The 24,505-nt window shown below is 58.7% G+C and overlaps 1 protein-coding gene across 1 annotated transcript in view; it reads left to right on the top strand.

The window, feature by feature from the left end:
* The window catches only part of CDH4 (cadherin 4), a 502,292-nt gene that overhangs the window by 389,049 nt on the left and 88,738 nt on the right, over positions 1–24,505 (top strand). Inside the window, exon 4 of the mRNA XM_032350165.1 lies at positions 2,326–2,499. Coding sequence (XP_032206056.1) covers positions 2,326–2,499 — 174 coding nt within the window. The remainder of the gene's footprint in view (positions 1–2,325; positions 2,500–24,505) is intronic.

Below are 24,505 nucleotides of genomic sequence, written 5' to 3'. Positions count from 1 at the left end.
ACCTGTTAGCTTGACTTGAACAGAAGCTGGTATCACATCACACTGGGGAGACATCAAGGCCGTGGGGATTTGCCACGGGGATGCACACAGCTTGTGTGGCTCCCCTCTGATGGCGGGGGGGGGGGGCTGTGAAAGGCTTTTGGTTTTCAAACGCTTGACTGCAGGAGCTCAAGGCCCTGAGACAGCTGGGACCCTGGTGGGGAAAGTCCAGTGGGGCGCTCTGTCCAGTGCGGCTTGTCCAGGGGGCTTTCCTGTTGATTCAGCATTTGGAGCAGATACTAGATTTCATTTGCTCATCGGCTAGGCCGTTTTGTCCGTGTGTATTTAACTTACTCCTACGCAGCTCTTCTGCAAAGAGGAGTGGGCAAGGTTCTCTGTCCACAAAGGAGACCGGTAAGACCGCCCAAGACCACCTGACTGGACGGACCGGAGCTCAGGCAGAGAGCGGGACCCGCCACGGTTGGAGTCAGGTACCCCGTAGCCAAGTGCCGTGGGCTGCCCCCGTTCAGGTCTCTCTTCGCCATGTGAGTTCTGACGTGCAGTGTGTCCGTGGGGGCCTGCGCGGGCGCCGTGCCTCTCTGTGGGGGCCTTGTGGGCGCCGCGCGTGTCCGTGGGGGCGTCCGCTGGCTCCTCTAATTGTAGAAAGTCGTATGCATTGTAACACTCAGAGGTATGGAAAGGTGAAAGGAATGAAGTAAAATAAAATAGTGTAAAGCTCCCTGGTCGTCCGAGAAAACCGCAGTTGGCATATTGATGTATTTCCTTCCCATCTTTTCTCTGTCCTTTAAAAAAAAAAAAAAAGGAAAGAAAGAAAATAGGGACTTGGTGACATGTACGTTTCCGTGTCACTCTCCACTCACCGTTATCTTATGGGTGTTTCTCCACGTCCTCGTCTTCAAAGAGTAGCTTTCAGTGACTGTGTAGATTCCCCAAGATAGGAACACAGCGCAATGCATTTAACTAGTAGCTCCTGCTGTCAGATCTCCAGAGGTTTTTTCCTGATATTTTTATTATTTTATATATACATAATATTATTACAAAAACATCGGCAATGAACATTTTATAGGGAGATTTTCATTTACAAAGAGTTTCTTTGGGACAGTTGTGGAGTTCCTGGGTCAAAAACCAGGACCTTCCTTTTTTTTTTTTTCATTGATGTACGGTTGACGTCGAGGACAATTTTCAGGCTCTGGCTGGTGGCCGGTGCACAGCTGGCGGAGGGCGGTGGCCAGCACCCAGCAGTGGTGAGCCCCATCAGCCTCCAGTCCCAGCGGCTGCCCCGCAGGCAGGGGCTCTCATCAGCGTAATTGCCTTAGCAACCCTGTGAATCTAGTGCTCTTATTACCAGCCCTGTTTTATAAAAGAAGCAGCGGGAGTTCAGAGAGATGAAGCTCTGTGCCCAGAGTCAGCGAACCTTCAGACGCACATAAACACTTGCTGAACGCCAGGGGCCACCCCCTCCACCATCCCTCCTCCCGACAACATGACGCACTCCACAGGCCTGAGGATCTGTTCCGTTAGTCTTGTCAGTTTGATGGGTGACAAGGATTTATTACTTCAATTTGCATTATTTGATTACAAGAAGATGTGTACGTTTTTAATAAGTTTACTGATTTTTATTTTGCTGTTAATTTCTTTTCAGGCCCTTTCCCTGTTGTCAAAAACACTTAATTTTTTTATTGATTTGCAAGAACTCTTTACATAGCGGGACTGTCAACTCTTTGACAGAGTTTAAAGATCTGCAAATCACGCTTACTGCAAATCACATTTGCTAAATTCATCAACTGCTTTTAGGGTATGTTTTCATAAACCAGCATTTTAAACCAAATGCTTTCTCCTTTGTGACTTTTTTCCCCTGTTCTTCCGGGATTTAAAAGCTCTGGTTTTTTGGGGTTTTTTTTAAGATTTTATTTATTTATTTGACAGAGATCACAAGTAGGTGGGGGGGGGGGAAGCAAGCTCCCCGCTGAGCTGAGAGCCCGACGTGGGGCTGGATGCCAGGCCCCTGAGATCAGGACCCGTGCTGAAGGCAGAGGCTTAACCCGCTGAGCCACCCAGGCGCCCCTAAAAGCTCTGCTTTACCCTACGACATATTCTTCTGTTTTTACGGTTCCTTTCCCCCGCCACGTAACTCTGCAGTCCGTTTTGTGACACAGGTGTCCAGCTCGATTTTTCCCCTAACCCGTAGTCGCTTCCCCGAGCGTCCTCCAGTCTCTCTCTGCTGAGGAGAACAAACAGATTCTCCGAACAGATGCCTTTTCCTCGGCGTGACACTTACCCAGACTTCTCTGGCTCCTCTCTCCCCTCTCCCGGCTACGGCTGCAGAAAGGAAAGCAGAGCGCGGCCCCGGACGCCTCGCAGCCCCCGAACGCCGTGCTGCTGCCGTGGCCCCAGCACCGGAACGCCAACGGGCTGCGGAGACAGAAACGCGACTGGGTCATCCCCCCCATCAACGTGCCAGAAAACTCCCGCGGGCCCTTCCCACAGCAGCTTGTGCGGGTAAGTGGAGAGCCCTCCCGCCGGCTGGCGAGGCTCTCGGCTCAGCGCGCCCTCTCCTCCGGGGGCTGGCAGGGCGGTCGGTGGGCTGGTGGGGGCAGGGCTGGGCTTGCCGGGTGGGGAGCGAGCGAGGGACGGTCTGCATTTGGCGGCATCCAAACCTGCTCAGTAACGAGACGACACAAGCCAGAGAAAGATCCGAAGGGCAGTTGTACCCTCCGGGGAAGCTGGTCCTGCTGGACGTGGGTCATCTCGCCCGTGCTGATGGGAGGGGGCGGGGGGCCACGTGGGGCCTGGCCTTTGACCCCTGACACCTTTCCTTGCTCACTGTTTTCCAACTGTGACTGAGACTCTGGAGGGCAGAAAGGCGGTGTGTCTGGGAGGGTGATACCGGCAAGAAGCTGGAGGTCTTGGGACTGAGGCTGTGGCCCTAGATCCGGCATTCTGGCCGCCTGCGGAGGGGGTGGGGGGGACTCCTTCAGTGCACCTGCTCCCAGCCCCCACCACAAGGGGCTTTCCCCGGGAGAAGGGAAGGATTCGGTTTACAGATTTGTATTTCAGTATTCTGGGCCATCAAGTAGCATTCCCTTCTTCCCTTTGAAGAAAATTGCAACCCGGTCTGGGCAATCATCTGATGACATGATGGTGAGGACCCATTAAGGAGTCGCCCATGCACTGTGGACCGCCTCGCCCCCCTCGTGGAAATGAGGGTTGGGGGCTTTCCTCAAGGGCTTGCTTTCCTTCCTCTGACCGATTAGCCTGTTTTGTTGCCCGCTCCACTCCACACGGAAAGCTGGGGTGTGAGTTTAAAATGCAGAGATGGGGAGGGGGCGCCGGGGGGCTCTATGGGTTAGGCCTCTGTCTTCCGTCTGCTCTTGATCCCAGGGCCCCGGGGCCAAGTCCCACGTCCGTCCCTGCTCAGCGGGGAGCCTGCTTCTCCCTCTCCCTCTGCCTCCTGCTCCCCTGTGGATTCTCTCTCTCTCTCTCTCAAATAAATAAATAAAACCTTTAAAAATAATAATAATAATACAATGAAATAAAACGCAGAGACAGAGCGGAACGAAGCGGGGGCCCGCGTCAGACGCCCCGCCACACACACCACACCCGCAGCGACCGGCCCCAGACCTGCGCGGTGCGTGGGACGGGATGTGAGGATGGGCACCAGGAAGCCTGTGTTCCTCTTCCTCCCCAGACCCAAGCCCTGAAACCATCGGGACTTCCGGAAGAGTTGAGAGCCCTGGTGCGGTCTTTTGTTATTTTAATGGCATGACTTTTGGCGAGTCCCCGAGGAAGGGGGCTGGGGGCCGGTGGGCTGGGGGCCGGTTGCCTGGGGAACCAGCCCAGGGATTAGAGGCGCCCACGTTCACCCCCACCGAGGGGATGGAGGTTAGAGGTTAAGTCCGCCGCCAGAGGCCGATGGCCAATGATTTAACCAGTCCTGTCTGAGTGAGGGAGCGTCCATAAAACCCCAAGGGCCGAGGTTTGGGAGCTTTAGGTCCTCCGACCTGGGGAGGTGTGGGGAGGCCGCCGCCCCACGGGGAGGGGCTTGGAAGCTCTGCACCCCTTCTCCCTCCTCGTCCTGTGCGTCTTTCCTGTCTGGCTGTCGGGGGCTCTGCTCTTGACAAAAACGGATCATCTACGGAGCAAACATGGGCTGCTCCAGCCGGCAGCTAAGCTCTGCAGGAGGGGTCGTGGGACCCTCCCATTTACAGCCCATCGGCCAGGAGCACCCTGGCCTTTTCATGGGCATCTGAGTGGGAGCTGCCTTGTGGGACGGAGCACTTGCCCAGGGGCACACGCACGCTCCCGCAGCTGGTGTCCGAGTCCAGTTCAAGGCAGGCACCGGCAGGTGCCACAGAATTGTTTGCTGGGGAAACCCCCACCTCAGGTGGCTGAAGCCTCTGAGAGTCTGATCTCTGACTTTGAACTGCAGTCCCCCCCACTCCAGATGGGGAGCTTCCCAGAGCACCGCCCGCCCTAACTGCCCTGGCCGGAGGCCCCCTGTGAGGAGATGAGGCACAGACTTGAGCAAAGCACTCAAGGCGTGAACCCCAACCTAAGTAGATTCCCAGGGTCCGGGGTCCGTCCGCCAACCCCAAGCCACCGACAGAAATGGGGGCTCCGTGGCCCCCTGTGCACTCACCACCCTCAGGGTCCTGGTCACATCTGACCAGCACTTGTCATTTACCTAACGCTTCCCATTAGTGAGTCATTCTTAAAATAATACGTTTATTTTAAGAGGTGACCTTACATCAGCTCACAGTTGGAAAGCTGGTGTTGTTGGTGATGGACCGTCAGACAGCATAAGGCGAGGAAAACAGAGCTGATGTCTGGCTGTGCACTGTCCTGTCGGAGCCCGAGGGCTGCCGGGGAAGTGTTTACAAGAGGAGCCGGGAGCAAGTACCAGAGTGTTCTCAAGATGCGCGGGGACCAGAAGCTTCCTTCTAAATGTCATCAGGATCAAAAGCAAATTGGAAAGGGAGCAAGTGTTTCATTGTGTGAGTCAGTCTTATTCAAAGGCTTGTGCTTGTGCTAGTCAGAAATCAGCTTAGTAGAAAACTGTTGCTGTAGCTCGGAGGGTGGGGGTCTGCAGACTCCAGAAAGGGCCAGACCCGCAATATTTTAGGCTCTGCGGACAACCTGCCTCAGTTGCAAATACTCAGCTCTTTGTAGTGCGAAGCTGCCCCAGACAATACATACGCTGTTGCTGTGTCCGCGTTCCAATAAAGCTTTATTGACAAGAACAGGCAGTGGGCCAGGTGTGGCCCAAGGGACCTAGTTTGACAAGTGCAGATCCAGCTCATTTCCCAACCTCTGGGAAGGTGTGCCCCTGCCAGCCTCACTGGCAGGAACGTTAGAGTGAGGCTGTGAGCTTGAATGCCGAGGGCTCTCTTCGGCTCACAGCCCGCAGGTACACACGTGACCTTGGGCCGGCTTCCCAGCACTCCTGGAGTATTCTGCTGCTGGATTTCCGGATTTCTCGGGTCAGTGATCCCAGTAGAGACGCACAAAACTTCCCTCTCTTGCGCGCATCTGCACACGGGCCTGTAAGAGGTACCAGGAGGGAAAGCGGGTGCAGTCAGAGCCTCCGGCCCTCGAGGACTGAGTCTGCCTCCTGCTGGATGATGGCGAAAAGGACACTTCTGTACTCTCCGCCTCTGGGGCTGCAGTGGTCTCGGGCTGACTGGTCGGAGCTGGTGGCAAGGCCAACACGAGAGTGAAGTCCCCCCAGCCAGCCGGGGCCTTGCCTCCCACAGGGCCCCACGGACATGTTGAGGAACACGTCACACAGACATCTGCGTGCTCTGATGGGGGCCGACCTGCATGTCCTTCCGAACAGCTACAACGCAGGGTAACTTGTCCCCTCCCCAGTTAGCACCAGCCTCGCCGAACCTGGCTTGGGAGAGCAGCAGCTGGCGGCGCTCTGGAGCCTCTGCAGACACGGGGTCCCGAAGACGCACCCCCACCCCCAGCCCCGCCGCTGGCCTGACTGACCGGGAACTCGGGGAATGGGCACGTGGCCGCAGGTGTCAGGAGAGGAAAGCCTGGAAGCAGCAGCTCAGCCCTGCCCAGGGGCAGCCTCTCCGCCTTCCTGGTCTGCCCCGTGGCTGTGTTGGGAGCACGTGCGTCCTCTGTTCCTCAGACCCCCTGCCGTGACCAGCAGCCCCCGTGGGGACGGCGCCTCCACGCCCGGCTCGCCGGCTCCCAGACGGGCTGTGAGCAGAGGGGCAGCGTGTGGGTTAGTGTTAGCTGACTGCCAGAAAGGGCATTCCCGAAATTTCAGAACTGAATGCAATGGAGGTTATTTCTTGCTCCTGTGAAGGTCATTTGTGGGAGGGAAGGCTCCCTGCACGGCCGTGCGGGGCCCCGGAATAAGGACTGCAGGAGGTACGGGGCTCGGACATGGCCGTCCTAACGGCCAGGGATGCCAAGAAACGCAGTTCAGCTGTGCCCGGAGAGAAGGGCCTGTGTGAGAAGAGGGGCTGGTCTGTGCCCCAGCAGGTTCGAGAAAAAGGCACATCCTTTCCCCCCGCCGAGGGCCCAGCTGTGCCAGGGATCCCACGGCGGGCGAGCCGGCAGACCTGATGGTGCCCCCTCCTCCAAGCCTGGTCTGACTCCCGAGCTGGATTCTTGGGGGAGATCTTCAGATTGGGCTTTTCCAAATGGCCCCCAAGTGATCGTACAAGAACTCAGCAGAGAAACAGGCACGCACGTGTGCACACGCACGCACGCCCCATCCCACTTCCGTATGCGCACGCACGCACCCGCGTTCTCCTGCGCTCGCTCCTGCCTCCTTGCTTTCCACCCGTTAAATTCTTACTCAACACAGACCCGTGTTTCGGGGCGCATTTCTGCCCCGTCTCTGCCTGCAGGATGCGGAGGAGTTTCAGGCCCGTGTTTTGGGGGAGGGGCTGCTCCCGAAAGAAGCCTGAATCCCAGCGAGTGTGAAGGCAGCTCGACGGGGTGGGACGCTGCGCATGGAGCCCTTGGAGGTTCAGCTGGGATCAGCTGCAATTCTGTGCTCATTAAAGCGTTTCATTCTGGTAAAATAAGTTAAATGAAAAAATGGGCGGGAGAGAAGCAGGCAGAATGTTCTTCCCAAAAAACCTCTGTTAATTACAGGCTTTTTCCTGGGAAGGAATATCACGTCCCTCCATAGCACTCGTTAGTTCTGCGGTGCGGGGAGAGCAGGCAGCCTGCTCGTGTGGGGGAGAATCCTGAGCAGGGAGGGCGGCGGCGCTGACGGGGCTGCGGAGCGGAGAGCGTCCTCCGGGCGTGCCCGCTGGAATTAGACCAGGGTCTAAATTAAGTGGGGAGCCCTGAGACGGAGCCACTCGCAGAGGCTGTCCCTTCTTCAGAACAGAGGGGGACGCATTCACAGGCTGGCTGATCCCCTGGGAAGCAGGAAGGAGGTCCTTTGTTATGGGAAGTGGCAGGAGGGAACCTCCCCTGCTCTGAACATTCAGCTCTGAGTTCTGGAAGGAGTCCCGTGGGGCCATGGGAGGGTGCCAAGTACCACGCAGGCCCCGGAGATGGGGACAGGAGAGGACTGGCGTCCTTTCACGGCTCAGGGGATGCTAGGCTGGCAGCTTGCTGCTTGGCGTTCAGAATTGGGTCCCTTGGCTACCAAGGTCACACGTACGTTAGCGGAGGGTTTTGAAAAGCCACTTGCTTTTCTAGCATGTGTGTTTGGTTTGACTTCTGGCAAGATTCAGAGTGAGGGTAAAATGAAACTTTTTTAAAAGTCTCATAAAAATTCAGAATTTGATACTTGAGAGGCTGTCCAGGGCGACTGCGGGAGCCGGCTCGTGGTGATGAGCAAGGACATCGTGCTGCTCGGGAGACAAGCCCTTTAATTCTGGAAGTTGGTATTTTAACAGGCAGGAATGCGTGCAAACCTGTCCTCGGAGCGAGGCCTGGAGAAGGAGCTCTGAATGTCAGGTTCTGGGAGGAGACGGTTACATAATCGCTTAGTGTCCAGGGCGGCCACGTGGCCACGCTGAGCAGGAGGCCGTGTCTAGAGCAGGGAGCTCGTGAGAGCACAGCTGCAGGGGGCTGGGAAGGATTGCAGGCATCAGCTTCCCACCAGACCACCCCAGAGAGCTCGAAATGACTGACGTCCACGGCTTGTTTCCCCGGGCAGCCTGGCTGCCACTTTGTGCCCCTACGCCATGTTCCTTCATGTCCAGGCATACGTATCTGCTGAGCTCCTGTGTGGACCTGGATGGGCTGGGTCTTTGGGGCACGGGCTCTGGAGCTTAGTGAGCAATGAGATGCGCCCCGGGTCCGGCTTTGCTCTGAGACCTGTGTGACAGGGACACGGTGAGTCACCCCGTAGCTGGCCCAGGATGGACTTCTCCATAGATACTGACGGGACGTCTGCATACATTTGATGGAGCTGGCTGGATTCTAACTAGCTGTTACCCTCCAAAATGTGTGCTGGGTGACCTCACGGTCCGAGTGTCATGGCAGCCACCTAGGAACCTACTGTCTGACTCTGCAAAGGCATCCATTCATGCGGGAATGACCAAGATGGCCATTAGTCACCATCTCATGGAAGTCAGGCAACCTTTTGAAATGAGATAAGCGTGGGGGTTCCCCTTCCTTAGTTTCCTCACCGTCTCCAGGACAGGGTCTCCCTCCTCAGCAAGTCACCCAGGCCCCCACGAACTGACGCTGTCCCTCAGCACACCAAACCCTAGCCATGCTGGGCCGCTGGCCACTTGCCAATGGGTCACACCCTTGGTTGACTGGGGGCCTGTGTACATGCTCTTCCTTCAGCCGGGACTCTTCTCTCTCGGCCCCTGAAACCCCCGGCCTGGCCACTTCCCACCTCCGAGAATGGATGGTCAGAGGCCCTCCCGTGGGGAGCACACATACCCCCCTCCCCGTGACCTGCCGCCGTGTGGAGTTTTTGACAGTGTTTTGTAGGTGATTATTGTTCTGTCTTCCCACTAAAGGTGAAGGTCCCTGAGAGACAGCCCACTGTCAGACACTGGGGACAAAGTAGGTATCACTGTTTACCAAATGAAGGAGTGATACAGCACTTGTGCCCGTCTCTACTGGTTAGCCTCTCGTGATCATTTTGACAACGGTTAGGTTAACTATACAACACTTGAAAGTAATCAGATTGGAAATTCTGCTGCTTGTCAACAGTGGAGTACTTTGTCTCAGACTAACACTTCTGAAATAAAAATTATAAAACTTGCTGGAGAGTGGCCAGGAGTGGACAGGAACTGCTGTGGGGTTCCTGTCCTTCGAAAGAAGGAAACAGCACTGGGTGAGATCTTGTTTATAAGGCTTTCCATCTGAGCACACTCTCCCTCCCGTCAACAGCTGGCTAGATCCCCTGCAGAGGACAGTAGTCTCTCTGGTCAGAGGAGCTGCAAGACGGACTCTAGAACTGACAGAGAAGTGGAATGTGAGGAGGTAAATCCTGTAAAATATGGAGTCCCGGATGGAGATCCCATATCGGCTTACAAGCTCTACCTGGTCAGGGAGCTGAGACCAGATGAAGGAGACTCCAGAGAACCCAAGGAAAAGCAACAGCAAGAAGACTGAGAGAACGGAGCAGAGGTTTCAACTACTGCAAGAGAAAAAGACTCAGATTTGGTGCCAGCCAATTAACTCCCGCCTTCACAAAAATCCACACCCTTCAGAGGAAGATAACAGGACCTGTCTCTACCATGTATCATCACAATGATCAATGCACACGCAAAAATTACTAGACATGCCCCAGAAAATGGAATGAAAACAAAATGTGACCCACAGTTAAGAGGGAAAAATCACCCACAGAATCTAACTCTGAGATGACTTAGATGTTAAAATGACCAGCAAGACCTTTGAAATATCCCTTATGAATATGTTCAGGAACTCACAGGAAAAGAAGGTCAGAATGAGTGAGTACACGTGGAATCACAGCAGAAAAGGGAAGCAAATAATGTAGCCCGTTGAAGTGGTGAAGCTGAAGCATCCCACGTCGCTAGTGAAGAGCTCACTGGGCTGACTTCCAAGTAGGCGGTAGAAGCAGAAGAGTCCTTGCACTCGAAGACAGGCCAGTGTCAGTCATCTCACCTGGAGAATGGCAGAGCAGAACCGAAACACAAAAGTCCAGCTGGGCAAGAGAAACAAGCTTACAGATCCAAAAAATTTCGTGAACCACAAGTAGGGTAAATACAAAGAATGCCAAACCTTGATTATTGTCAAAATGGTGAAATTCAAAAAACTAGAGAGAATTCTTGAAAGCAGAGGAGAAGAGGCAGTCTGTCACAGGACAGCAATGGTGAGGGCTGGCTTCTCTTTAGGACACCACTGGTGATGGAATGCCATCTTCAAACTGCTAAATGAAAAGAGAAAAAGAAAAGAAATAAACCTATCAATCAAGAATTCTATATCCAGAAAAAAGTGCCCTTCGAATTTGAAGGTGAAGCAAAGACATGTCTGATAAGCAAAAAGAGAGCTTTCATTGCTGGCAGACCTACAAGAAGTGGTAAAGCACGTTCTTCAGGCTGAAAAGAAAGGGTTCAGGTTGGAAATTTAGATTTACAGGAAGGGATGACGAACACAGGAAAAGGTAAATTTGTGGATTAAGATAAAATACTGTATTTTCTCTTAACTTACTGCAAAGACAGCTGACTGCTTAAAGTGAAGGCGTCACACTGTATTGTGGGGTTTATAATTCGTAAGATCTAAGGAGATCATGGAGATGTCTCCCCTGTCTTCACTGTGCGGTCTGCTGCTCTGACCATCCCCAGAATGGAAGGAACCCCTCCAGGTTCATTGATGAAGACGTTCTGAGTGTCCTCAGCTCAGCCCCAATGGAAATATGCCTCCTTAGGGACGTCCTTAATTATCTAGTGATTCTGCAGTGAGTCAGGGTGGTGCTCCCACTTGCCCTCCACCTGCAAGGTGGGGTCTGCCTCTTCCCCAGCTCCCTATGGGGGTGGGGTCAGGCTCCGCCCACCCCAGCGTGGGTCCTGAAAGGGCGGCCCCAACATAAGCACATCATTCAAGATCTCCCACAGCATCTGTCAAGCCACCCTGTAATTAGACATCATGCTGAGACCTGGGGGTGATTCACACCACCCTTGCTGAAGCCAGAGGGCCATGAAGAAAGCAGTCATTTGCGGATTCAGCTGCCTTGGGTCCTGCGATTTTGTCAGTCATGTGAAAGAGATGTGCAGATCCTTTGTGTTTACCGTTCCCTCATCGGAGCAGAAAATGTTCCCTTTCTTGAATTGCTTTAATGGCTGTATTTATGCAGCTGAGAGTTCCTTAAGAAATGAAAGTTGAATCGAATTGCTGCAAATGCTCAGATAATTTATCGGAGAATATTCAATTAGAATATATTAATATTTTAGATTTCCATCGTTAATTTAATATTCAGAGATTTAATGTAGTCATTGAATCGCTGAAGCACCCTGGGGGGGGGGTGGTTAGGACGGGGGCTCCGAACACCTGCCGTGAAGGGCCAGCTCGCAGTGGCGCTCGTCACAGCTTCCCCCTGCCCGATTCCTGCCGCAGCCGCCGGGCCTTGGGTCTGCAGACCACACACCGTCTGCAAGTGCAGGCACAGCCTGAGGGTTCCGCCAGGCCTTGCTGTGGGGACCAGGGAGGAGGTCAGACTCACAAAGCCTCGGAATATTCTGGAGCTTGAAGAGCACAGCCCCCCAGTCGTGGGAGGAGGTGGCTGTGAGCTTACTGTTCTTCTAGTCCCACCGCAGGGATAATTTGGGTGTTACCAGGGAAACCGACTTCCTGTCCCCTCTGGTTCCCCTGGGACTTCTGTAGGGTGGGGCTAGCCTTTGGACAAGTTTCAAGAGGATGTAGAGTCGGAAGGGTATATTGGGGCAAGGTTGCCACGGGCCCTTCCTGGAAAAGGGTGTCCTTTCTGCGATGTGGCCTCCGTTCTTGTATGCAATGGTGGTAACAGGAGGTCGTAGTGAAGGTTTTCTGTTCGCTCATCACAGTTCCTTGAGCCTTTGCAATCTGAACGCCAGCTCTCTGCTGTCCCGGGGGAAGAAGAAGCACCGAGAACAGACGAGGCAGAATCCCAGCATCCTGGATCAGGGTTAGGGTCAGGGAGATGGATAAGTCAACCCAGAAGAACCCACCAGGGGCCCGAGGGTGTGGGGTGCAGCGAGGTTCCCTGTTCCGTGAGGTGGCTTGGAATCACTCCGGGGTGAGAGCACATGCCGTAACAGAGGCACCACGGTGTGCAGTCAGGAAGAGCAACCCAGCGGGGGAACGGCACAGTCTTAGAGGAAGAGCCGGAGGTCACAGTGGCTGCATGGAGATGGCCAGAGAGAGGGGCAGGTGGTAAGCCAGTGTGGAGGGCGGCAGGGCTTGGTCATGGGGGCGCGTGTGGCTGCGGGGAGGACTTGTTTTCCTCGGAAGAGCAAGAGCTGATGTGACGAGGCTTAGATTCACCAAGACCCCTCCGGCTGCCACTCAGGGACCAGACGCAGCAGGAGCAGCGGCAGGAGGAGGAGACAGCCTGGTGCGGAGGCTCCTGCCGTGGTGAGGGTCAAGGCGTTGTTTTAATGCCCTTACTCAGCGCAGTAACAACGTTGAAAACCTCGACGGATCCCTTTTTCCTTTGTTCAGTTTCCTTCTCAGTGAAATTCTGGATTTAGGATCTGCTGCTACTGTGGGACTTGCAAGACCCTTGGGTTCCTTCCCGGGGAGAGGCCCTGGGCTCTGAAGGGAAAGAGGTCATCCCTGTGCAACCCTCCACCCTGTGCCCATCCCTCCCTGAGCACCAAGAGCAGCAGAGGGTGCCCAGGCCTGGCCCGTGCAGGGTAGACCAGCAGCCGAAACGGGGTCAGCGTGCAGGTGTGTTTGGTGTGACCTCTGTGGAGTTCCGCAGAAATGTGGATTCGTTCCCAACATTTAAACCATGAAATGCCCATCTTCCGTTCCCTAGAGAAAAACCACAGGCAGAAGAATTTCCCAGAGCAGTCAGGCCCGTCGACATGGAGGGGCCTGTCCTGTCCTGGGTGCAAGCTTCGGCAGGCCCCATGCACTGCGGTGGGCCACGATCGCCACTGGCCACTGATGTCTCCCTCTCTGCCCACATTGCTCACGGACAGTCCAGCTGGGGCCTGCGAGCATTTGGTTTGTGTCTCAAAGGTCTGGGTCCTTCATGTCTGTTAAAAGCAAAATGAAGCAGAAAACTAAGCGTCATCTCTGAAGAGCCCAGAGCCCTATGGGCCAGGCAGGCCGCGCCCCTCGCCTGCCGCCCGTCTCTCCCCATAGCGCGTCACCAGGACAGAGCAGGAGTGTTCACCTGGAGTGGACTCTGGTCAGCGCTGAGGCACGGGGCGGCTACAAAGTCCTGGCCCCATCCTGTCCTTGAGCGCTAACAGCCGGCAGTGCAGACGGACAACAGGAGAGGAGTCTGAATTCAGAAGGAACCACAGAGAAATCAAACACAGGGATGAGACCAGCTGGGACCGGCAGGTTGGGGAGGCAGCAGGTGCCTTCGGCAGGGCGTGTTGGTGAAAGTTTCTCTGAGAAACCACTGTTGAGCTCCCACAGGATTAGAAACCATCTGTGCCAAGACCAGGCAGAGAAAACAGCAAATGCAAAGATCCTGGGGTGAGAGTGATCCTGACACACCCAAGGAATGGAGACGTCTTTGCAGCCAGGAAGTGGCCAGCAAGGCAAGATGGGAGCCCGGCCCCTGGGGTGTCCAGACCGAGCCGGAGGGCTCTTGTCTCTCCTCCATGCTGAGGAGCCTTTAAAAATGTGGCATGTCTGTGAGGGGACTTGGGCTGCCGTTGTTGGTGGGCGGACGGAAGGCTAAGGACCACAGCTGCAGCAGAGCCCCGGGCAGAGGGAGCCAGCCCCAGGGGAGCAGTCGCAGGGGCTGGACAAGACAGAAGAGGGGCCTGGTGAGGAGCGCAGCGTCGGGAGCCCAGATACGCTGGTGTTAACTGCAGAGTCCTGGGCCTTGCTGTCCTAACTGTGCTGGGACTAGTGGGAGTCCCTGAGGCCTCTGCATTCCCTGCCACGCTGGGCTGACTTCTGGGCTTCAGCCCCACCTGTGCCCATGAGGACCCACTCTGAGTGGGCAGCCGTGGCCCCCCAGGATGCCCGAGTGGGTGACAGATGCCCTCGCCACATCGTCACTCAGTCTGCACTGGGGCCCTGGGGCACGGAGCCGCTGGCAGTAGCCTGGTTTTATTCAGTTTCCTCCTGCCCCCTGAGGAGTGACACAGCCATCCCTGGGCATGACCTAGTGCCCCAGCAGCCAGTGGCCTGATGGGACTTGACATCCAGGCCTCCCCCACTCCCCTCCATCCCTAGGTGGACCTGGCCAGCTGGTGGGAATGGTGGCTGCCCCCAAGATGGGACACCAGCAGCTCCACTGAACCGGGCTTCCAGCTGACGTACCCGACGCCAAGCACAGGCCTCCCCAAGTCCACCAAAGCCCTGGTGCGCGCATGTGCACACACACACACACACACAAAACCTGGATTTCCGCTTTGTCCCCAGACGCTGTTTATGACAGCCCGTGAGTACGGAGCATACCCTTCTGCCACCACGGGTGGGGACTGAGGCTCAGAGAGGTTGAGGGACTCATCAAGGCCACATAGCCAGGAAAGAACAGAGCAGAATACCTGCCCCACCCCCATGCGAGGGACCTCACAACCCAGAACTGCTCCCTGGGGCCAACGCACAAGGCCGTGTTGGTGGCCCAGCCGACTATCCCCCGATGCTTTGCCTGCAGCTTGGGGCTACCCAGGAGGACTCCCAGTTCGGGCTCTCCACTCAGCTCACCATGCCACAGCCCCTTGAGCTCGCCAGACTCCTGCCTCCTGTTCCCTGGAAGGGAAATCCTGCAGGAACAGGCGAGGTCCCGCGGCCATCTTCCTGGGCCCCGCAGACACTCTGCTTAGGGGCGGGAGGGCTGTGCGAGGAGTAGAACCCCAGGGGTTCCTCGGGTGGCCAGACCGGGCTGGGGGCAGCCAGAGAGCACCGCTGACGTCAGGGGCTGGGTCTGGGGGCTTCCCAGGGGCTCCAGCAGCCCATCCACCACAGAGCACCGAGACAGAGAGCTCAAGACCCAGAGGAGGAAAAAATAGCACCACCGAGCAGGAGCCGTTTGCAGGGGCTTGTGCTAAAGTGGAAAGTGCTCCTCCTCACCGAGAATTGAGTTTCACACCGCTTTCCCCACCGCGACAAGCCGCACGCCTGTTCCGGCTTGCCGCAAGAGCACCATATGGTACCAACTTTAGCATGTCGACGCGATGTCCCCAACAGGAGGCCCCTCCCTTCTGGCTGCAGGGAAAACGGGGGCCCCAGCCAAGGGCCTGGAGGGGCGGCCGGTGTGTCGTCTGAGGGGCTGACCCAAGGGACCCTGCCACATTGGGGGACCGTGGGCCAGAAGTGGAGAGCCACACGGGCCCCTCCTCTGTATGTAGGAAGAACGTGGCTGTCCACGCCGGTGAGAAGAGTGCACATCACCGTGGGCCCTTCCTGCGGTGTGGGGCTGCGCCCCGATCAGGGAGTGGCAGGAAAGAGGCGCGAGCTTCGCAGCTGACAGGTGCACGCCGGTGGTCCTTCTCCTCGGCCCCGTGGAGTCAAGCTCTGGCTTATGTGGGGCTGTGAGCACATTGAAAATGAAACACCTCAGGCTGGACAGAGTGATGTGACCTTGCAGAGCCCTGGGTTCCAATCGGGAGGGTCAAGCGGGTCGCCACAAGCCTCCGGTGGGTGTGCACCAGGATGCAGACCCCTCATGCTTGCACGAGAGGGTTGCCTTAGGATGTGATGAAGAACTCTGGGGACGCTCAGGCTCACTCTGCCTTCATCTGCTGGAGGCAGTCCAGGCAGGAGCGAAGCCCTCGGGATGTCCACAGTGAGTGTGTCTGCCCGTTCTCCCCAGCAGCTGGTCCCCAGCCGCCCCAGGCCAGAGTTCTCAGGGCCGCTGGCAAAGCACCCCTTTCCTGCTCGGCACAGCCCAGGGCGCACGGTTCACAAGTGTCCCCTGTGGGATTCCAGCTCAGACAGCGCAGCTCTGAAGCCAGGAGCTGGGACCCGCTGAGCCATGGGTACCAGACCACGGAGAGTCTGGGCCCGGAAGTGGCACATCTGCTGCGGCCACCCGCACACCCGCCTGACCTGGACCTTCACCTCGGGATGAGCAAGGACCCGGTGAGGGCGGTGGGCTCTGGCTCTGCCTCGCTCTCGAATTCTGCTGCCGGCAGCGGGCAGTCTCCCCTGGACACACGGGTCGCAGCACCTCGCACCACAGCCAATGAGGAACTGGGATGGGAACGGTCCTCGTCCTGTCCAGACCCCACTGCGCCGGTCCACAGCCACAGGGCGCCGAGCTCCAGGATCCCCATATCCACAGCAGTGAGTCCCTCTGGAGGCCGTGGGATCCCCAGGAAGACAACAAGTCATCGGAAGATGCTGGTGCCGAGGTGCCAGGGGGAATCTTCTGGAAATCGGACTGGATGGCACCACACGCACCAAAGCACTTCATTCCGTCTCCCTGCTCCAGAGGGAGGGCGTTCAGGGACATGGGCAGGCAAGGAGGCCAGCAGGGACACTGGGGTCCCTGGACCACCTGCTTCCTCTCCCATGCAGAGCAGGGGCCTGGGCCAGGCAGGGACGCCTGGGCTCCTGCCACCCAGGGTGCTGGCGGTGGTCTCCCGGTGCCGTGGCCATGTCCCTGAGTCGGACCACTGCACAGCCCCGGGACCCACCTCCGGCCCAGCTCTTCTCGTCATTGGCTCTGTGGCCAGTGCTTCCTTGCAAAGCCGCAGCCAGTTACGTCAGCTGACCCTGTCTCATTTGGAACCAGAAGCCAAGGACTGGTAACCACTCCATCCCGATCAAGGGCCTCCTGAGACCGCTCCAGGCTCCGGGAACCTCCCTGAGACCCCTCCAGGCTCTAGGACCTCTCAGTGTAAATTTCTTACGCTTTCTGCATATGCTAACTGCGTACAGCTTCTTGTCAGAGCAGCGGTATTGAGGATTAATTTTATAGTTGCTACATTTCTGATCTACTGCTACTTATAATTAGCCCCATAAATGTTTCTAAGTAATCCGTTCATATTTGAATAGCTTAAATAAACTACGTAACTGCCTTATTGCTTTTATCCAGAAATTACACTTAAATTGCTACAAACTGGGAGCGTCCCAGGCAGGTGGGTCCCAGGCAGCGCACCAGGCTGGTCTGAGTGTGGGTCTGGCTGACAGCCAGCTGCTACACTGGGGGCCGGGGACGAGAGGTTCAACCTGTCTCCGAATGTAAAGCGATTATTTTAAATATTCCCATGAATATCAGGAGAATTTGAGCAAGCTCCAGCACACCTGAGTCCAAATTCTTGGAAGCACGGTGGGATGTCCCCTCCCGTGCCCAGCAGCCCCCTGGCCAGTGTCTCCAGCAGCTGTGGGTGTCCCTTCGTGGTTTCTGGAGGGCGGGCAGCCAGCCCCAATCCCCTGGGAAACATCTGGGGCTTCGGGGTCAGTGGAGCCTGGGGGCAGGGGGCTCAGAAGTTTCTCAAAGAGCCTTGAGCTTAAAGGCAGGAACTTGCAGGCTGCGGGTGGGGAGGGTTTGGGGACATCGAGACACGGTCTGCTGGGATTTCCTACATCATCTGCTGGAGCCGTGAGCCCAGGAAGGACCCTAGGCCTCAGAACCTCCGGCACGCAGGGCCTCACTGCTTCCAGGTGAGAAGGACCAGTGTCCTCTCTGTGGCGTTTTCAGGGCCCACGTATCTGGGCACGGCTGCAGGCCCCGCTCTGGCCTCCCTGCCCCCTCCCCCAGGCAGCTGGGGGAGGGGTACTGACCGCCTCTTCTCACTTGGGCGCTCTGGGCCTGGTGGCGCCGGGCTTCGTCGACACTGGAAGCTGGGGACCCCCAAATTGTGACGTGAGGTCAGGCCCGCAGCCCCTGCCCCGGCGAAGGTGGTGGCCGCCTCGGGCCTTGCTCATGCCGCGGACGCCTCGGCCTGGGAGCTCAGCAGAGATCGGAGAGCAACCCCGATACCTGGAGACTGGGGGGCCGGGGGCGGGGCGGCCCCTGGGCCCGGCCGAGCACCCCCTGCTCGGGGATGGGGTGTCTGTAACAAGGCATGGCGGGTGCGGTCAGAGCCACCGCCCTCGGAGGTCTGACGACCAGCCCCCGTCCCCCTCTGTGTCTCTGAAACACAGAAGGGCCGCGCCGCCCCCCGGGCTGCTCTGGTGACTATAACAAACCACCGTGAAATCCGCGGCTTAAACAGCCGCCTGGTCCACAGACAGAAACGCGGCCGAGGTCTGGACACAGATTTTATATCCTGCTGAATCCGCCGACCTCCTGTATCGGTTCTAGCACTTTCTGGCGGAGTCTCTCGTGTTTTCTACATAGAGGATCATGCCGTCTGCTAGAGTGAGGGTTGGGACTTCTTTGCCGATTTGGATGCTTTTATTTCGTTTTGTTGTCCGGTTGCTGGGGGGGACTGCGGTGTTCCGTAGAGCGGCAGTGCTGAGAACCGACCGGCGTCGCTCCTGGCCTTGGGGAAAAGCTGTCCGTTTCTCCCCATTGAGAATGGTGTTTGGTGTGGGTCTTTCGCGGATGGCTCTTGTGACATTGAGGTGTGTTCCCTCCGTTCCTGTGACCCCACTCACACGTGGAATTTAAGAAACACAACAGGTGGACAGAGGGGGAGGGAAGGAAAAATAAGAGGAAATCAGAGGAGACAAACCATAAGAGGCTGGAACTAATAAAAAAATTAAAAATGAATTTAAAACGACAGCCCACGTTTACTCTCTGCCAGCGCTGGAGGCCAGAGGTCTGAACTGTTTCTGTGGGTCAAAATCAGGGTGCGGGCAGGGCGGTGGTGTCCCTGCGGGCTCTCGGAGAATCACTGCCCGGCTTCCCCAGCTTCCGGAGGCTTCTGCGAGCGCTGACGCGCTGGTCCCCTCACACGGTCAGGGCCGTCCTCTGGCGGCGCTGCAGACGCTCCTCGTGGCCCTGCAGCCGGAGCCAGACCTCCGTGTCTCACAGGACCTGCGCCTGCAACCGGGGCCGCCCGGTGACCCAGCACCGTGTCCGGTCTCAAGTCCTAAACCAAATCTTGCTAAGCCTGAGCCGGTCTCTGCCTTGTGAGGTGACACCCACGGGTCATAGGGCTCCTGTGAGAGGAGCCCGATGGAGGTTCCGCCTCGGCCCGGTTCCCACCGATGACGCCCTTGCCTTCTCTCCTGGAAGACGGGCGCTAGCAACGGCTCACAGGTATCAGCCCTCGGAGGGGCCGGACCCCCGCGGGCCCGGCCCCGGCTCTATTCAACACCCCTGCAGACCAGCCTCTGGGCCCCGCGGGGTGACCGGGCTCAGAGAGGCCACGCTTCTCACTCCGGGTCGCACAGCGCTGGGCTGTGAACACACGGTCGCTTGAAGAGCCTCCAGCCGCCGGCTGTGCGTGACCGCTCATGCCTGGCAAACGCGGTGGGGGAACATCCCCCGAATTCACGGGAGCGGCCCCTCCTCCCTGTCCCACCATCTCCAAGTTAGTTGTAAAGGGACGGATTTCTTGTGCGGAAGACCGCTTAGAGGGAGAGCTGACGGGGGAGAAAACAGTGGCTCTGCTGGAAGGAATGGAACCGGGGCGTCGGCTTGGGTTCGCCACTTGCCGCCGGAAGCCCGACGGCCGCACACGGACGGACGGAGAGAACACGAACCACACCTGCGGAGACACTGGGCAGGGGGGGGCGGGGGGGGCAGCCACCAGAGCCGCCAACTAGGCAGGGAGGGCGCAGGGACCCGAGGCAGCACCAAGGGCTGGGCTGCCACCACCATCCAGGCTTGCCCTGCTCTGGCCCTCAGGGCCCAGCTCTGGGGCCTGGCTGGGGGGCACTGAGCGCCCTCTACACCCCCACCCCCCAGGGGAGGACATTGCGGAGCGCGTCTCCAGCCCCGGAGCAAATCCCGCACAGAGGGCTTTCTCCACCACCCTGTCTGTCTGGTCCGGTGTCTTCATGTGCGGCGGCTTGGGGGAGCGGGTTGGTCACGGCCAGAACCCAACTCTCTGGACAGCGAGGACCCTGGTCCCACCTCCACTCCCCGCGCCCTCCGCCCACACCCATCCGCCGAGCAGTGGCCGGCGCAAGAGGCATCCCCCGTCTCTCTGGCGAGGCCTCAGCCAGTGCCTGTGGAGGGCTTTGGGGCCCCCCCTGGTGACCCCGCACAGGCTCCAGCCTCCATCCCGATGCTTCTGGACCAGCGAGGGAGGAGCTGGCCGGGTGCTGGGCGTGCACACGCCAGTCCTTCTAAGCCAGCTGTTGGCGGTGCCGGAGACCCACGTGGCCAGAGTCTATCCAGACCAGTTTCCACTGGCTGGTGGTTTCCGATCCCAAACTCCTGGAGGCAGGCGCTGTTTCATTTCAGTCTGGTTCCCAAACGAGAGCTTCTCCTCTGACCGTCCAGCTATACTTGGAAACATGAATCAGTACCTCAATTACGTGTTCAGGTTACTTGGCTGGGGTGGCCCTGCCATCTCGGGCTCTGAGCGTGTCCCCGGGCTCAGGAGTCCAGCGAGATCGGGAATCCGCTCCCTGTCCGTGGTCCTCTGGTCTGGCTCCGCAGAGTCTCACTGGGTGACACCCTCAGGCCACGACACAGCTTCACAGCTGTGTCAGCCGTGGTCCCGTGGGGGCACCTACCAGCTCCTTGTTCTGCCGCCGAGGAAGCTCCATCTGGAATTCCGCAGCCTCTACCCGGTCCCTCCATGATTGAACTGTCAGAATGAAAATCCGTTCCAAGAGAAGCTTCCGTCTCCAGCGGTCTACAGCTCAGAGAGTGCTCGAAGCGAAAAACCCTGAAGACGGGCCTCGTGCGGTGAGAACAGTGTCCAGAAGGAATGGTCCGCAGGGTCTGCGTCGCCCGCGTCTGCAGGAGGCATCCCAAAGGCGGGCAAGTTCGAGGATTCACAGAGACTGAAACCTTTTGTTTTTAACACAAGTCCCTCATCAGGGAAAGGGCCCAGCCCGTGAATCATCTTGCCAAAATAGAAGCATATGCTTTCCAAACAGGTTTGTTTTCCGTAAGGGGGCCATGGGGACAATAGAAAAACAGAAGGCGGGGGGGCTTGTTCAGGCGGTGAAAGCCGCAGCTTGCACACTGTCCAGCCCGCCCGAGGAGTCGTGAGAGTCGCCCCCGCTGGCAACGCTGAGGCCCCTTCACCCGGCGGTCTGTAATGACTCCGGAAGTTCGGTGTCGGAGTTGAACTGGACTGTAGCCCACACACTTGGCGTCCGGAGAGCAGGAGAATTCGCAGGCATGGAAACACAGATCAGATACTGTCCCCAACGGAGGGAAACGGGCCATGCACCAGCGACACAGACAGACGTCCACTCAGAGTGACCAGGATGAGCAGTGTGTGATGGGGTGGCTGGAGGGGTCCGTGTCCTCTGGGCGAAGCAAGCTTGGGGAGGGTCAGCAAGGACCAGGGCCACAACTGGAGCCATGCTCAAGCGTCCCCGAAGGCACGGTCATTGCAGGGTCCAGACCGGGACAACTGCCCGGCCCTCAGACACTTGCCGTGTGGTGAGAAACAGAACACAGCCCCGTGGGCGTGGACCGGCTCTGGCCCAGAACCACCTGGGACGCCACCGTGCCCGGGGCCCCTCAGCGGCTGGCCGTGGCGTGTTTCAACTCCGCAGGCAGGGCTGGGAGGACAAACAGGGGTGCTGAGAGAGGCATGAGCTCAGTGGTCGACCAGGAAGGCACACAGGGAGCCCTCGTCCCGCATGGCCACCGCCCCATGCTGGCCAGGCCCAGGAGGGAGACCATCCAGCCCTCCAGCGAGACTGTTGGCACGGCTTCTGGACAGCACTTTGGTGGCCCTCAGGAGAAGGACCTCTAACCGCCAGAGCGGAGTGGGCCCTCCAGCCTTCCCAGACCTCAGAGCCTGGCCTCTCCCGCCGGCAGCATCACAAGGGTCTGGCCCAGCCGGCCGTCCCAGCCACACGGGGTGGCCACGAGGGCAGAAGGAAACAGGCCTGCCGGGGACCCTATCCGCACAGTGGTCCTGCGCCCTTCGTGTCGGAAGACCAAGAAGGTACCATCGGACGCAGCCAGGATGCAGGATGATCGCTTCTAGGAGACGGGAGCGTGGGGCTTCTTATACGAGTCTTGTACTTGCTTGTGACCTTAAAGCCTTCCTCGCCAAAATCTGTGAAGAGAAACAGGCGGACAGGCGGGCGCGGCGCAGCCTGGTTAGGCGGAGGAGCACCTGCCCGCGGAGGAGGAGGGAGGCCGCGGGGGAGCCCTCCTGGGGAGGGGCCAGCCCGGTGCTGGGGAGGGTCGCTGTCCCGCGGGCAGAGGGGGCTGGGCCCGGAGGGCAGGGACCCTGCAGCTCAGGCCGCTTCAAGGAGCTGCAGGTCGATCCTGGAAGCATCAGGAAGGATGCAGGCTTGAGGACCGTAACCCCTCAGGGGGGCTCGGGGCCCACCATGCGCTATTCTTGCGGGTCTGGGGCGGCCCAAGCCATGGTGAGGTCTTGAAGCAGCGCACAGCCGAGGTTGAGAACCGCAGGCCTGGGGCACAGCGTCCCCTGGTGCCTGCCGGTCCCGCGTTGTCCCTGGCATAAGGCGTAGGACCCAGGGCAAGTCCCCAGCCGTCCTGACCGCCTGTGGTCATGATGCCGTCGGGGTTCGCACCCTGCTGTCCAGGCGGCTGAGTTTTGAAGGGCGGCTGTGGCGAAGCCTGTGGCTGGGCCGTCACACGTGCCAGGATGCACCTCGCGTGGGCCGAGAAGACGCCCGGCAGGCGACCAGCAGAGGCGCCCACGCGGGCCCAGAGCCCTGCTGTGTTCTGTCGCTCGTCCTGGAAAAGAAAGCCTGGGTGTCTCTGGCGGTGTCTTTCTGGGACGCGGCCACAGGCGCCAGCCTGGTCAGTGCGACGGGGAGCTTCTGCCTGGTCGCTGTCCGTGTGCTGGCCTCGGCCGCTCTCCACCTGTGGTTCCCATGAAGGGACAGGCGGGCTCGGCGGCCTGAGCGCCCCCCGGGACTCGCGTGCGCGGGCCTGTCTGCAGGGGTGGCCCTCTTTTCTTCAGAGCCCAGGAGGGGTGCGTCCCTGCCCCCCTCCAGGGATGAGGGCTGCGGCTTCTGCCGTCAGGGAGACGCGCCCCCGGCTCCGGCCCAGGACTGACAGGCCAGGCCTCGCCACCTCCCAGAGACTGAGAGCAGCGGACGGAGGGTGTTACCCTGGAGGGCAGCGCAGGCTGGGTGGTAAGAGGACGCGGGGGGAGGCGAGCGTCGGAAGAAAGCTCTGGAACCCCTCTCCAGAGCACGCGCCCGGCCCGTCAGAGCCTCGGCGCCACAGGGGAGGGGCAGGGCTTCAGCGCCCACCCGCTTGGGGGCTGCCGGGGAAACGCTCCTTCACTTTTCGCTTGGAGGCCGTTTAGTTTCTGGGGCGGGAGGGGTGGCGATGCGGGTGGAAACCTTCAGTCCAGCAGAGGCGGCGGGGAGGAGAGCCCGTCGGCCACGACACGCGTGTGTGGACTCTCGGAGCCCGTGGAGCCCCCAGGCCAGGCTGGGTGGGCAGAGCGGGGCCCTCTGACACCTGCTCCTGACCCTGGGGGCAGGCCGCAGCCGCGCTGGCCCCGAGGACGTGGTTAAGTGCCATCCCTGCCCCGGTGACACCCGACGCCCGGCACAGAGGCGATCTGGGTTTCTCTAAAGCACAGCCCCACTTTCAAGAGAGGGAGATCTTTTTTTAACTACCGAGAGGCCCTCTAATAATGGGTTGCTAAGGAACCGCCACAGTAGATGACTTTGAAAACGTCTCGCTCGTCCCTGGAGGAAGAGTTCGCAGGGCCGCGGAAACGACGCGCCCCCGCCCCCCGCCGGAGCGCCGCAAGGGAGGCCCCAGGAGCGGCGGCGGGAGGGTCTGCTGGGATCGGCCGCCAGGCCAAGGAGTAGCTTGTGGAGGGGCTGCCCTGGAGAGGTGGATGAGAGAGAGGCTGTGGCCAAAGCCCCGGTCTCCATCACAGTCGGGCGGGGGCCGGGGGTTGCCGCCCGAGTCCTCAGGCAGACTCAGAAGAGTCTGGGCGGTAGAGCGAACTCCTGCTCCTGCTCACCGCGGTCTGGGTACCTACAGTGCCTGCGTTCGAGGCTGTGAGAGCGAAGTCTGGTCCCTGTCCTCCCCTCGGGAAGCCGTCCCGTCCCTGTCCCTGACCCTGGGGAGCTGGTGCCCCCGTCCCTGCACTCGGGGAGCCAGCACCCCCCACCGCCCTCAGAACATCCCCCGCACCGTCCCTGACCCGTCCCTGACCCCTTGGGAGTCGGGAGGCCAGTCTCTGGACCCCGCTGAGGTTCGGCAGTTGCTGTGCCGACATCTGGGAGGGAAGGAAGCCGCGGGAAGTCTCGCCGGCTGCGGTCGTTCGTGCGAGGCAGCTCCACAATGATGACCAAGTAGCAGTTGGGAAAATAAACAGATGCCAGAGGACAAGTGGAGAAGCTCCTGGCGGCCCTTCAGGCTCCGATGACACGACGGAGCAAACGCGCT

Source organism: Mustela erminea, chromosome 7, assembly GCF_009829155.1.
Source record: "Mustela erminea isolate mMusErm1 chromosome 7, mMusErm1.Pri, whole genome shotgun sequence".
Lineage (NCBI taxonomy): Eukaryota > Metazoa > Chordata > Mammalia > Carnivora > Mustelidae > Mustela > Mustela erminea.
Note: the sequence above shows the minus strand (reverse complement) of the source record. Positions and strands in the feature narration are given on the sequence as shown.